At 37.9% G+C, this 15520-nt stretch overlaps 1 protein-coding gene across 1 annotated transcript in view; it reads right to left on the minus strand.

The window, feature by feature from the left end:
* Positions 1–15520, minus strand: part of TTN (titin) — a 326433-nt gene that overhangs the window by 205726 nt on the left and 105187 nt on the right. Inside the window, exons 98-115 of the mRNA XM_075934411.1 lie at positions 13686–13964; positions 13283–13570; positions 12805–13083; positions 12399–12677; positions 12019–12297; positions 11604–11891; positions 11169–11456; positions 8989–9270; positions 8437–8715; positions 8044–8325; positions 7664–7942; positions 6852–7139; positions 6413–6691; positions 6046–6324; positions 5676–5954; positions 4750–5037; positions 4312–4599; positions 3438–3728 (exon numbers count right to left, since the gene is read on the minus strand). Of these exons, the coding sequence (XP_075790526.1) occupies positions 3438–3728; positions 4312–4599; positions 4750–5037; positions 5676–5954; positions 6046–6324; positions 6413–6691; positions 6852–7139; positions 7664–7942; positions 8044–8325; positions 8437–8715; positions 8989–9270; positions 11169–11456; positions 11604–11891; positions 12019–12297; positions 12399–12677; positions 12805–13083; positions 13283–13570; positions 13686–13964 (5094 nt within the window). The remainder of the gene's footprint in view (positions 1–3437; positions 3729–4311; positions 4600–4749; positions 5038–5675; positions 5955–6045; positions 6325–6412; positions 6692–6851; positions 7140–7663; positions 7943–8043; positions 8326–8436; positions 8716–8988; positions 9271–11168; positions 11457–11603; positions 11892–12018; positions 12298–12398; positions 12678–12804; positions 13084–13282; positions 13571–13685; positions 13965–15520) is intronic.

Here is a 15520-nt window from a genome sequence, read left to right on the forward strand (position 1 = left end):
ACATTTCTGGGAACACTAATGCAACATAGTATTGGAAAATAAAATAGTATAGAGAAAGTAATTTTTATAAGCATGCAAAAAGAAAGCTTCATGTCTTCCATTTTATCTTGATACAGTAATTAATTGGCACTTGTTCTTAAAGAATATTGAAATAATTGAAGAACAGAAGCTATGAGTTCAATAAAAAAAGTAAACTTCAACAAAACATAGAATACTGGTGAGTATAGTCCCAATGGAAAAATAGTTAAGGGGAAAAAAGTTGTTGTGAAAAGATGTCGTTTCTCAGGGAGATAATGTTAAAGGCAAAACTGCAAACCATTCTGATGTAAAGGACAGAGAGGAAGAATTCTTTAATTATCTAAAAATCAAAAAGGAATTGTACAAAAAGTGGAACCTGTAAAAAGTGCTAAAAGAACAGCACAATCATATAGAAACAAAATCAGAAAGGGCTAAGGCTTAAAATGAGTTACTTTTAGGAAGATATAAGAGCTCAATATGAGAGGATATTTAATAATTTGGGAACAGAGAAAGATGAAGGAAAGTGTCAGTCGTTGAGAACTTCTGGAAGACTTGTAAGGTCTTAGAAGACTACATAAGGACAACCATACTACTGAACTTTAAAAAGGGGGACAAAGAGAACCGGAGGTATTATTTACCCTCCAGTCTAATTTTGATATTTGGAAAGACATTGGAACAAATTATTATATAATCAATGGGTAAGTCACTGAAAAATAATGGGGTTATATTATAAGCAATAGCTGGCATGAATTTGCCAAGAAGAAATTATGCCAATACCAGCCTAATTTCCTTTTTTGACAGTTACTGGTTCGTGGATGGGGAGATGCAGTAGATGTGATACATCTTGATTTTAGTATGTCTTTTGATATGGTCACATATAATATTATCCTAAGCAAACTAGGGAAATGTTATCTAGATGGGAACACACCATATTCAAGTCTCCTGTATGCGGGGGGATTCCCCATAGACAGAGGCTGCTTTGCAGCAGCAGCCCCTGTCTGCGGAGGTGTCCCAGCTCCCCGTGGACAGAGTCTGCTTCACATCCCACCAACAGAGGCAGCTCCAGCGGACAAGGTCTTCTACCAGAGCAGCCTCTGTCCGTGGCAGGCCCAGGTTTACTGAAGGAGGCAGAGCAGTCTCTGTTCATGGGGAGCTTGGAATGCCCGCAGACAGGGGCTGCTGCCACCCTGCACTGCTGCTTCTGTATCAGAGGCAGCAGTATGGGGCAGCAGGCAGCCAGTCTGATACTGACACAGCAATGCAGGACAGCAGGGGGCTCCTCAGGAGGGGGGTCGGAGCACACTGGCTGCTGGCCCTGCCCTGGGAACTATAGAATATTCGAGTAACTGATAGGAATTAATGTGGTTACTCAACTATTCTATTAACCAATATCTAACATCCCTAGTGGAGAGTAAGTTTTGCAGCTGATGACAAGATAACCATTCAAAATGACCTTGACAAATTGGAGAAATTATGACATTAAAGAAAGACAAATGCAAAGCACTGTACTTAAGAAAGCACCTTACTTAAGAATGAAAACCTAATGTGCACCTACAAAATAGGGATTAACTGCACAGCTGGTGCTACTGCTGAAAATGTTCTGAAGATTATAGGGGGTCACAATTTATATATGAGTCAACATTATAGTGCAGTTGCAAAAAACAAAAACAAAAAAAAGACCTCGACCACACCATTCTGACGTATTAGCAAGAGTGTCCTATGTAAAATCTGGAACTAATTGTCTAATTCTACTGTGAACTAGTGAGGCCTCAGCTGGAATACTGTGTCCAATTTTGGGCAGCACATTTTAGAAAAGATGTGGGCAAATTGGAGAGCGTGGATGAGAGTAACAAAAATAATAATAGATTTAGAAAACCTGGGCTACAAGGAAAGTTTAAATAAAACTGTCTTGTAAAAAAGACCAAGGAAAGCCTGATAACTGTCTTCAAATATGTTCAGTGTGTGATAAAGAGGACAGCGGTCAATTCTTCCCCGTGTCCACTGAAGGTAGAATAAGTAGTAATGGGCTTAATCTGCAGGAAGAAATGTTTAAATTAGATATTAGGAGAAACTTTCTAATGATAAGATTAAGCAAGCTCTGGAAATAGGCTTCCAAGGGAGGTTGTGGAATCTCCATCTTTAGCTGTTTTTCAGGACAGACTGAACAAAAACTTGTCAAGGATTGTCAAGGTTTCCATAGCCCTGCCACAGCACAAGCTGCTGCCATAGATTACCTCTCAAGGTCCCTTTCAGCCCTAAATTTCTATGATTTAATACTGCAACAATTATTCCACACCATTCCCATGCTACCACTTCTCTGACTATACAAATTTAGATACAGACGGAAGAATTGGAACAAATCTAACAATAAAAGAAAAAGTTGCTCAGCAAAATTGCCACTGCATGTAAAGAAAATTAACAGATATTTGATGGATGTAATGGAACATCATATTTTATACAACTGAAGAGTCAGTCACATCTCTTTTTCATTATTAAAAATGTAATTCTCAATTTTATCAGTAATCTATTCATTATTATTACTTTAAGAGAGGACAGACATAAAATTAAAGTATGGAAAAGAGAAAATAAAGACAATGGCAAACAAAGAGAAATACATACAGTGGGATATAAAATGCATTTGTACTAGATTTGCTAAAAGCTATTTAAACTATAAAAATACATTCTAAGCAGAATAGGTTAAATGATAGGAATGCATATTAAATATTCAGGCTTCCAGAGAGATATATTGAATAAAAATCATATGTACAAGATAAGCAAGAATAGATTCTAAAATGGACACCATAAGAAATATAAACAACCTCTAAATCTTGCATTAGTAACAAAATATTTAAAGCTATTTTTGAAAAATACTGACATTATCCTGGAAAAAACTGTCACATGTTAAGGAACAAATATTCAGAGTGAGATCTGGAATTTCTTTAATTTCCAGAAAAAATTATGGCTTACTATAAGGGTCTGGACATTGGTAGCATGCACAGCATTGGGTAATTCTGTGCTAATAATATGTATTAATAGCACCAAACTTTGCATGATACTGTTGGATAAAAGAAATGGAGAAGTCTGCAGGAAATCTGTCAGTCACTGTGTTATCGTATATTATTAGTACTTCATATTAAGTCATAAGAAATAGACATATTGTGCTCAATCCTATCCTGATACACAAAATTCATATTGAAGTTCATAGGAGTTCTGCCTGAATATCTAAAGAAGTAGCTGCCATTATCCGATTGTGTATATGGTACTGAATTTCCATGTTGTTCGCACACAATTACATATGGCCTAAAGATAAGACTTCTAGTAAGAATTATTCAATTAGCTCTGGAAGATGTATATTGATGGCTATCATGTTGATAAAGAAAACTGACAGTACAGGGTGGCAAAACGTGAAAGTAACTAACCTTTAATAACAACGGAAGATGTACACAATACACTTCCTGCTTCGTTGGACACTTTGCAGGTATATAAACCAGCATCAGCTTGCCCTGCACTCATAATTTGAAGAAGTATAATGTTGTTTTGGAATGATATTTCACAATTACGACTCTGATAGATCTCTTGGTTGTTTTTATACCAGGCAATGGTCAGAGGCTGAGAACCAGAAACACGGCCTTCAAGTTTCAGGGCATTGCCTTCTGTTTCTTCTACTGTTTCAGACAGTTTCTTTGTAAAACTAGGTGGAATTTTTCGTTCTGAAAAAAATTAACATACTCTTTAAATTCTGAAAATAAATATTAAGATCAAATATTCAGTAGAAGATTTTTCAAGAAATATCCTAAGTACTTGTACATGTGGTAAAAAACTGTATACATTTTACAGAGGACTATTTTTAGATAAAATAGTATGCAAATAACACTACTCTTACCATAGCAAAACACCACACTATGTAAATGGATATGGAGCTTTACTAGATAAAAAGTAATAAATGTATCATTTCTCTTATGCTGCCTTTAAGAAAAATGCTTTTTTTAAACAAATGAGTACTTTTTGTATAAGCAATAAGGGAGAAACAGTTTTCTATAAACCATTTAAGATGATGAACTCTGTAAAGATTTAAAGAAAAGAACATTGAAGAAAATATTATCTTCACTCCACAATTCTGCTAAACATATTCCTTGAAGCCCCATCAATCTCTCTTGACAGAGATTTAAATGTATATTTTCTAATCAATAGATTGAAAAGATGGCATCCAATTTATTTAGCAACAAGATGACTTATTTCTTTTAGATATATAAAAATTAGTTGTGCACATCATATACATAGATCAGGCAATACCTTTAATGCTAAGCTGAGCTGTGCAAGAGTCTTTTCCAACTTCGTTGCTAGCCTGGCATGTATAAGTTCCAGAGTCTGAACTGTCAACACTCAGAATTGTCAAATGGGCTATGTTTTCTACATAACTGATCTGGTACTTTCTTCCAGTCCGTATCTCTTCATTATTTTTTGCCCAAGTGATTTTAATTGGTTGTGTTCCTGATACATGGCATTCAAAGTCAGCACTTTCCCCAGCAAAAGCATCCATAGATACAATTGGGATGTCAAACAATGGAGGATTCTTCCCTTCTACAGGGTGAAAGAAACAGAAAAACACATATAGTTTTGAAAAACTCAGTTGGTATTGTTAAATAAATGTTGTCCCTACTGTTTAGATTGAGATGGTACTTGAAAAATGATCTGGTGACATTAAGGGGAAATGATTTAATAACAACCAACCTGTAAGCACAAGCCTGGCACTGGAAGAAGCAGTTCCAATAGCATTGGAAGCTGTACAAGTGTACTGCCCAGCAAGGCTCTTGTCGGTCTGCAAAAACTGGAGTGTGGCTTCGTTATTTAAGAATGACATTTGCACATTGTAGCCCTCTCGGATAGGTGCGCCATCTTTAGACCAGGATACTTCAATAGGTTCTGAACCAGTTATGCGACAGTCAAACGTAACTGATAAACCAACAGTTTCGTGAATATCTCTCAAAGTTCGTATGAATGAAGGAGGAAGTTTTCGCTCTGCAAGGAAAGTATTGCACAATGAAACTTTGGGAACTTATCTGACTCTTGATGGATTCTCCAGTACACACTGCCTGAGAAGAATATTGGAAAGATTTACAAGAAGATAAACTAAAAGATCTAGTCATGATTGTCAACTGACTTCCATAATAAAATACCGAAAGAGACTCATAAAGAATCAAGGAGATTATTTGTTACTTCATTTATTTTGGCAGTTGGTGTGAAGGGACAGCTTTGCACAGAGATGCCAGGAAGAGGATGACCAGTTACTGTGGTTCCAAAACAGTAAATAAGGGCAGGACTTATCTCTAACATTTAATTTAAAAACTCAAATTTTCTGAATTATAAAGAGATAGAAGAATAACTATAATCAAGAACGCCCTATTCTAAAGAGGAAGCATCAGAATTTTGTATTCCTTAGGGAGAGTACTGGTTAACTTAGGATTGGCATTGGAAATGCATTTCCAGCTTGTCCTTCAGTAGTGGAAGGTAATCAGTGCTAAGAGGATTCTAGATAGGGCAGGAGAGGGTGCTAACTTGTCAGGTAGAAACACAGAATGTTCCTAAGAAAATAAATTTTTCCTGAAAATACCCTTTTGTTATGCAACCTTTTAAATGTGTTAACATCAAATATTCACCTTGAACAGAAAGCAAAGCTGATGAAGAAGCTTCTCCTACACTGTTTTCTGCTTTGCAGATATACTCCCCACTATCTCCAGTGTCCACCTGGCTGAAAACCAAAGTGGCAACATTGTTCTTAAAGTGCATTTTAGAGGTAGGAGTTGCTCGTAGTTTTGTATCTCCTTTGTACCACGATACAGTAATTTCCGGTGTGCCAGCAACCTGGCATTGCAACGACACAGAATCCCCAACAGTCACCTGAGCAGGTTCCAAGCGTGTAACAAAATGAGGAGGTTCTGAAGAACAAAGACATGTCATTAGTACTAAAAATTAAATGCCACAATGACCATTAGTGTAAAAAAGATTCTTTGTGGAATGATGACACACCTAATACTGAGACTGTAGAGTGACAAATATCTTGCCCAGAATCATTTTCAATGTGGCAAGTGTACTGTCCTTGATCTTCTATTGTGCTACTGGGAACTTCTAGAATGGCAGATGTTTCTGTGGTGGTGATGCTGCATTTTGCAGTATGAACTATTTGGATTCCATTTTTCTTCCAAACGATGGCAATCGGAGGGGTACCAGAGTATGAGCATTCCAGAATTAATGGTTTTCCTTTCTCTACACTGAGGTTATTCAATTTTTTCACAAATTTGGCTGGTTCTGTAGTGAACAACATGAAGATAAAAATTAAAGATAGACACCAAGAGATTTATTTGGAGAAACCTGTGAAATTGCAAGCCTGACAAACCTTTCACAAAGAGCTGTGTTGTGCAAGAAACTTTGCCAGCCTCGTTAGTCACCAGGCAGGTATACTCTCCACTTTGGAGTGGCAGTACATCAAACAGCTCCAGTTCTGCAACTGAATTTTCCAGGGAGATGTTGCATCTATGGCCTGATACTAGTTCAACGCTACCTCTAAACCATTTAACATCCAGTGGAGGGGTGCCTTGGAGGATACTAGTAAAGGTGATGTTTGCCCCAGATAACACTTGCAAGGGATCAGGTTTCTTCACAAAAGAAGGAGGTTCTACAAACACACATAAAAGAGAAGTGCATTTGATGAAGAGTAAAATATGCCCATAGAAAACGCAGGCGATTAAACTCACGTGTACAGACCCCAAAATGTAAAAGCAACAACAAAGAATATATTTTATATCTGGAAGCTCTGCCTTGTTCTGGATACTAACCTCTAATAGTCAGATATGCACTGCATTCATCAGATCCAGCTACATTATTCGCCGTGCATGAGTAAGTTCCTTTATCAGATTCCTCTAGTGTGCTCACTTTCAAACTGCAGGTATTGTCTGTGAGAGTCAACTGATACTTGTCTCCACCAGTGATCTCATGCCCATCGTGGAACCAGGAAACAGAAAGAGGTGGTGACCCAGACACTTTGCAATCCAGCACAACAGAAGAACCCAAGAGACCATTAATGTCTTTCAGTTTTCTTGTGAAAGAAGGTGGCAAAATGCGATCTGTACAAGATATAACACAACTATAAATAGTGCAGCATAACAACTTAAAAGGCGAAATACAGCACTTCCTTTTGGTACACCTCGCTTGGCTTGGAATACAAAGCAGTTCTACAGGTCAACTCACGGAAGCCTGGGATACTGAAGGTAAGAGTAGGTTGGAGTGTGCTCTCCAAACCTCTCACTCAGCCCATCTGAGGGCCGCCTTTCTCCTGTTGTTATTTCAACACTTTCTCATATGGAGAACAATTGGTATTGCATGACTTAGAACATGCAGACTTGGTTAATAAGACTGCGCCCTAGCAACAGCCTCATATTCTCAAAAGTGAAAAATGTGATGCAGGCTTCACCCTGTTCTCACCCTCTGTGATCTCCACAAAGCTAACTGGCCCACACAGTGTACCTAAATTCACATTAGCAGGGAGTCTGAGAGTGGCCTGACATAACATTGAAGGAAGCAACGTACTGTGCGATGCCTTTGAAAGGCATTTTAGAACCAAAGATAATTCACAAGTTAATCAACTAACCTGAAACACGCACTGAAGCTGTGCACCTGCTTTTACCAACACTGTTTTTCACTTCAAAAATATACTCCCCGGTGTCTTGTATTCCTGCATTGAGGATCTTAAGCACAGACACTTTGTTGACTAAGCTAATTTTGTATTTGTGATCAGTGGACAGCTCCTTCCCATCTTTAAACCACTTAGCAATGAGCTCCGGTGTGCCGTCCACTGTGCATTCTAGGGTACACGAGTCTCCAGATGTGACTTTCATTGGGCCTGGCTTCTCTACAATGACTGCAGGTTCTGAAATGACATGCATATTTGATCACAGGACAGCAGATATAATCAGTTTGTTAAGTTAGGTTAAAATATCATTCTGTATTATTCTGTTTCCTGTTACCAACCTAGAACTGACAAAGTAGCAAAGCACTCCTGAACTCCTGCATCATTTTTTATCTGACAGATGTATTTTCCAGCAGTGGCTGGAGTCGCATTTCCAATCCGTAGGGTGGCAATGTTTTCTGAATAGGAAATCCAATTATTTTCACTTTCTCTAACGATTTCCCCTTTGTCTTTCATCCACAGAACAGAAATGGGCTGGGCACCTCCTATGGTAGCCTGCAACTCAACTGCTTCCCCAACTACAGCAGTGACATCATTGAGTTTCTTCACAAAAATTGGTGCCGCTAGTAAAGAGAAAATACGTCATGTTTAAACCATAAGGAGAGTGCACGAGGCGAATACTGAGAACGATGGGATACTAGGGATATATCCAATAGATAAATCATTATACAAACCTTTTAGAGTGATAAAGCAAATGCAAGTTTCACTTCCCACATCATTTACGGCCTTACAGTGATATTCACCGACGTCTGCATCACTCATACTAAGAATATGAATACTAGCAAGATGGTTCTCGGACATGATTTTGTACTTCTTGGTACTTCTAATCTCTCTTTTGTCCTTATACCATGTAATCTGGAATGGAGGAGTGCCCCGAAGTTCACACTCAAGATGAACATCTAAACCTTTCAAAGTCTCAACTGGATGGGGTTTCTTGCTGAAAACAGGGGGTGCTATGAAAAGAAGAAATTTAGGTTTCTGTTAATTAAGTTGAGAACATACCAGAAAAAAGGATATTTAAATAGTAAATTCTATCACTATATTGCACTGATACTGAAGAGTAACAGATAGCTTCCATGTCATAGGAAATTAGAAGGATAATATCCTAGCTTCTGAGAAGGTCATACTAGCCTACTTGAGTAAAGAGATTTATAATTTTTCCGCATCATCTTAAGAGGAAGAAACATCAGAAAGAAAGAAATGAAGTGAAAAGTGTGGGTTCTGACCTTTCACTTTCAATGAGATACTGGTGTTTGCAGCACCCGCTGTATTGCGAGCTTCACAAGTGTAGTCTCCACTGTCTTCCACACTGAGATTGTGCATATCAAGGACTGCCACAGTATCTATGAAGGACATTCTATATTTTTCACTGTCATGGATTTCAGTTTCGTCTTTGTACCAGGTGACTTTGATTTCTGGGGAGCCACCTATTTTGCATTCATATCTGGTGGAATCATGCTGCTTCACAACTCGAGAGGAGTCTAGCTTCTTAATAAACCTTGGTGGTTCTATAAAACCAAATGACGAGAGTAAACAAGATGGTTTACTAAACTGCAGATTCATTCAAATGATGACATCAATGGCAAATCTAATGGTTAGATTCTAAAAAACTATATTTTTGCAAGGTAGGGGAAGTGTAAAAGTATCTACAGATTGAAAATTTACACTGCCAGCATTGTATCTGATGGCACAACATGACAAAAACTAACACACAGCATGTATATCAAAGAAAAATAGGGGAGTTTAGTATGTCCTCGCCAATATCTTGGATGATATGTAGAATGATTTTCAGAGTTCCTTGGAAAGATTACAACATATTTATTTTACACAAAATTCTTTACTAAATTACCAAATAAGTAGCTAACAAGAGCATCTAGATATACGAATTACCCACAGCTATAATTAAGTAATTTATATCTCATATACCTAGATTTACATATATTTACTGCATCCAAAACTAGATATATAGTGACAATTCGCTGAAATATTCACCTCTTTAAGATGTTGGTGACAGCATCTTAAAATGCATACTTTATATTTGAAGACTGCTTTTAGAAGTTCTATACTAGATTACAGCTGATTTGTGACTATAGCGATGACTGAAATTTATATTTAGTATATAAATACCTGGTGTGTATGTGTATGCTGTGTAGCTTAGTTCCAATCCATATGCATATGACTATACTCTGTTTCCTGATCTACCTTTTACATTTACCAATTTCTAGCATATGTAGTATGTAAACACCTTGCAACACTGGCTACAACAAACATCTCTTCTCACTTTCCAGTAACATTGTAAATAAGAAGAAGGAAGAACTATTTCGCTGAACTGTAAACAAGCTTGTTTGTCTTAGCAATAGCTGGAAAAAGCAGTAGGATTAGTGTGGACAAGTAGGCAATAAAGTTTAAAAAAAATCTAAAATAAAGTTTAAATTTTTTTTTTAAATTTGAGTGCAGTTAGGTGAAAACAATTACGAATTCTAATTTCTAAGGTACACTTTTACAATAGATTGTACGACAATACCTATATGAGGTGAATTGAAAAACACTATTTCTTTTATTTAGTTATTTATTCTGTAATGTTATTTAAATCAGTATATTTGAAACTAAGAAAACATCCAAGGAATTTAAATTCACATTCTATTACTGTGTGAATAAAATGGTGATTAATCAGAGCTATTTTTTAATTTAGTTAATTTTACATGAGCTAATATCTTCAGTTAACTGTGATTAGCTAACAGTCCTGCAAATAAGTATTTGAGTACTATTTAAAATTGTCTTTAAAGAAAAAAAAGTACACTGTTTTAAGAGGCTTTGCCAACATTCATCCTGTCTAAAGATCAATGGAAATTACAGCTCCTGAACAGCTGCTACAAACCCAAAGGGACCACCCACATGAAGGAAATCGCATTGGTGAAAATCCCAACAGCACGGGTGTACTTTACAAAAGGGTAAATTAATCCAATCTTAAATTTAGAGATATGTGGGTTGAAGAATCCACATACCATACAGCTGAGCAGAGAGTATTGGGGAAAATTAGTTTGTCCTCAAGCTACTGTGAACGCTAAAAGGTTGGAATACTAAGGGACTGTTGGGTTGGGGAAGCAGAATTTATCTTTAGGAAGGTGAAAGGATTTCGCTCAGCAATCATGTCAGCGATCAAGATACAATATGATTCAAAGCTAAAACAACCAACAAGATGAAGATTATTGCTGTCAAAATCCTAGCCAGTGCTTTCTCCCTTCACCAGAGTAGGAAAACTAAGGGTCTGGATTTCAGACCATTGAACACTTTCCGTTTTGCACCGTTTCAAGGATTAAAGAAGCAGCAGCTCAATGTTGTTTTGTTTCTTTAACAAGGTAACACGCTTGGCAAGAAGGGGAGACAGCCTTGCACTTGTAAATACCTTTCACACTTAGCTGAGCTGCGCAAGAATCTTTTCCAACATTGTTGCTCGCATAACAAGTGTATAGTCCAGCGTCTCCTTTGCCTACTTTCAGAACTGTCAAGCTGGCAATGTTTTCCACCAGGGTGATCTTGTAGTTGCCCCCAGGGCGGATATCTCTGTTATCTTTTGCCCAAGTGACTTTTAGTGGCGCTGATCCAGTGACGTGACATTTAAAGGAACCGCTTGCTCCAAGAGCCACCTCAATAGGTACAGGTTTCACATCAAAGACTGGAGGTCTCAGATGCTCTAAAAGCGGAAAGGAACAAAAAAATAACTCTCACCCGCTGCTTCACCGCCACCACCATGGAAGCTGTTCATTTGGCATCACACGGCAATGCAGGGCACCCTTTGTTTTACAGCCCATGGCTGAGGAAAGGTTTAGCTGCTACCCACCTGTGAGCAGAAGTGTGGCACTGGAAGAAGCACTCCCAAGAGCATTTTGAGCTGAGCATGAGTATTGGCCACAGTGAGCCATGGTGGTCTGCAAGATCTGGAGAGTGGCCACGTTGTTTAAGAATGTTGTTTGTGTGTTCTCATCATCGTGTAGCAACTCCCCGTCCTTATGCCATGACACCTCAATAGGTTCCGAGCCATTGATGCGACAATCGAAGGTAATGGGGGAACCCACGGTCTCGTGGATGTCTTTCAGTTTTCTTGCAAAGGTAGGTGGAAACTTACGGTCTGGAAGGAAGGTAGGAGGAAATAAGCATCCTGCCAACCTGGAGACAATTCCCATTTGCATTTACAATAAGCCAATCTTATAAAGATTGAATTGTAAGAAATGAATTGTATGAAATGAAACCATCACCTTTAACTGTGAGCAGAGCTGTGGAAGAGGCAAAGCCAACATTGTTTTCTGCTTTGCAGACGTATTCTCCAAGGTCACTGCTCTCCACCCGACTGAAAACTAACTTAGCCACATTGTTTTTGAAGTACATTTTATATGTAGGAGTCGACTTTAGTTTTGTGTCTTCTTTGTACCATGAAACTTTGATTTCTGGTGTCCCAGCAATTTGGCACTCTAAAGATGCAGGCTTTCCAAAGGTCACCTCTACCCGTTCCAAATGTGAAACAAAATAAGGTGGTTCTAAAGCACAAAAGATCTCAATCAGCATCACAGGAAAGAGAGCAACTCTTACAATGACCATTATTAATACAAGAGCACTGAAGGAATTGGCGATAACACACCTAGGATTGATATTAAGCCTTGACAAAGATCTGCTCCAGCATCATTCGCAACCTCACAAGCGTATTCCCCTTCATCATCTTTCGTACTATTAAGAATTTCCACTATGCTTGATTTTTCAGTACTTGTTATTGCACATCTTGGGGACTGTGTTAACGGAAAGCCATTCTTCTTCCATGTTACTGAAATAGGAGGAGTTCCTTTGTACGTGCTTTGCAGAAGTATGGATTTCCCTTGCTCTACACCGAAATCACTTATTTTCTTCACAAGTGTGGCTGGCTCTATAGCAACAAATAGTAAGGAAAAGTCATAAGAGAAAAGGAGGGAAATATGAAGAGTCAAAAATATGTGTTCCAGTGCACACGTACATACGTACTAATACTATCAACACCAACAGTCAAAACAAACCTTTTACAAGAAGATGAGTGGTACAAGACACACTGCCAGCGTCATTAGTGACTCGACAGGTGTAATCCCCACTGTGGAATAGTTCCACTTCATACAGTTCCAGTTCTGCAACTGTATCCTCCAGAGAGATGCTGCAGGTACTGTCTGACATAAGCTCCCTAGTGCCTCTGAACCAATTAACTTTGAACGGAGCCGTTCCTTTTATGAGGCTTGTGAGTGTTACTCTCATCCTAGGAAGCACCTCCATAGGATCAGGTGTCTTCACGAAGGAGGGTGGCTCTAGAAAGGATTTAAGACACAGACATAAAGATGAAAAGCAAATAATAGCAAGATTATTAATATGAATTAATAAATCATAAATTAATTAATATGATCGGTGCGGTTGAAGATTCAGAAATACCCTGAAAATTGCTACAGAGAAATAGCTGCAAATGGAGGAATTATTTTGTCTAAGGTAGCTTGACCATCTTTTACTGACCTTTTACAATAAAAAAGGCACTGCATTCATCAGACCCAGCTACATTTGCAGCAACACAGGCGTAAGGTCCTGTATCTGATGTGTCCAGTGCATTCAGTTTCAATCCACAGACATTGTCTGAGAAAGAGATTTCATATTTGTCGCCACTAACAATCTCCTTTCTATTGTGGAACCAGGCGACTGAAATGGGAAGCGATCCCGAAACTTTGCATTCCAGCAGCGCCGAGGAACCTAGGATCCCGTATGTTTCCTTTAACTTTCTTGTGAAAAAAGGAGGGACAATGCGATCTGCGTGGGAAAAGGCAACAAAACCACAGGTTGGTTTGTATTTTAATTAAAAGGGAGAAATCTCTTAAAGTAAAAGACAGCACTAAATGACAGCTAAAGTGGGCAGCCTGCTAACCTGAAACATCAACTGAGGATGTGCAGCTACTTTTACCAACTTCATTTTGGACTTCAAATGTATATAGTCCCCTATCTCCCCCGTCCGCAGAAAGAACTTTCAGGGTAGCTACTTTGTTGGAAAAGGTTATTTGATATTTGCGGCCGCTCTGTAGTTCTCTTCCATCTTTATACCACTTTGTAATAAGTTCTGGTGTTCCACCCACTGTGCACTCCAATGTAAAAGAATCCCCTTCTGTAACGGACATCGGTTCTGGCTTTTCTAAAATTACTGCTGGTTCTGAAAGAAGGAAAAGCCGTGTAAACTGCAATATCTAATTGTAAAGCCAAGAGAACAGATTAGTAAATATTTAGTTCATAATCAAGAAGATAAGGGAGAAAAGCAATTTATTAGTACTTTCTTAACTCTAGCAAAAAGTTACAGCTTGAAATATACATAAAAGTCTGGTTTCTGGTAATACCAACTGTGCACAGTCTGGGAAAAGAAAATTACTTTCAAGAGAGTACTTTTTCACAAGCATGCATGAAGAAATCTATATGTATGCCATATTCTCTCAACGCAATAGTTTTAGTTGTATTTTCACTCCTTTTAAAAGGAGAATTAAAATTAAAGCACAACTGCTATAAAGAAATTGTATCTGCAGAAATTGTTTCAGGAGCTTTTTTATACTTCCATACCAATTACCACTAAACCCCATGCTACCACATTACACTACCCCCAGTGAGGCAAATGTAGATAGAGAGGGATTTGTTCTGATCCTTCCAACAATGAAAGAAAAGCTGAACCTTCTTTACAGCTAAACTGTGACTCATGAAAAGAAAATGAGTAAAAATTTGATGGATATTATGGGATGTCACATTTTTATATCACTAAAGATCCAAGCTGTTCTGTTTTTACAACTTTAATTCAAAGTTCACACTGCCTGCCACTGTTTACATCATCAACCATCATCATCTCAGAGCTTACAGGAACATTTAGTCTGATTTTATTCCATAAAATTTAAAGATTTTCTTGCGTTTGTAGCTTCACTCGAGTCTGGATCTCAGGTGGCAACCCATGAGAGCAAGAGTGAGGGAGAGAGACAATGTGATTGGTGGGAAAGGCAGAAAAGCAAATATATTGACATTAATACAGGTAAAAAAAAAAGCATTACATGCTTCAAGTCTTTGCAATGTGTTACATGCAAGTCTTGGGTCAAGCAAATCACTCCATAGACATAGTATAAAAGATACAACAACATGGAGTGTAGGGACTCAACCCATTTTAATGGGTAATTTAGTCCTCTCTATTACTTTAACATATGACACATGCCATTTTATAGGAACCAAAAGAGATTAGAAAAAACCTACAAATGCTAGAGAAAGATATGCAATGGAGTAAAAATTGTGTTTCCATGAGGCTTAGTAAGGTCTAGATCAATAATTGACAAAATATGTTCTAAGACTTCTATGCAATATGCCTGTTCAGGGTAGCAGCTTCCACAGACTGCTTACTCGGAATAATGCATGCAATGTAAGTGTTAGAACCCAAAGGATAGCATACAAAAAGTAACACAATAAAATAATATCAAATAAAAATAGATTGTGAGACTCTTGCACAAGTAGCTGAAGAGTTTTTAGCTGTTTTTGAAAACTGCTGACACAGCACTGGAAAAATCTGTCACATGTTAGTGAACAAACATTCTGATCGAGATTTGGAATTTAATTAATTGCCACAAAAAAATGAAGGTTTACTGTAAAGATCTAGCCATTGGTAGCATACACAGCTTTGGATCATTATTTGCTACAAATATCTACTGATAGCACCAAGATCTGGGTAATACTGTTGGATAAAGG

The sequence above is a fragment of the Pelodiscus sinensis genome, chromosome 7, assembly GCF_049634645.1.
Source record: "Pelodiscus sinensis isolate JC-2024 chromosome 7, ASM4963464v1, whole genome shotgun sequence".
Taxonomy (NCBI): domain Eukaryota; kingdom Metazoa; phylum Chordata; order Testudines; family Trionychidae; genus Pelodiscus; species Pelodiscus sinensis.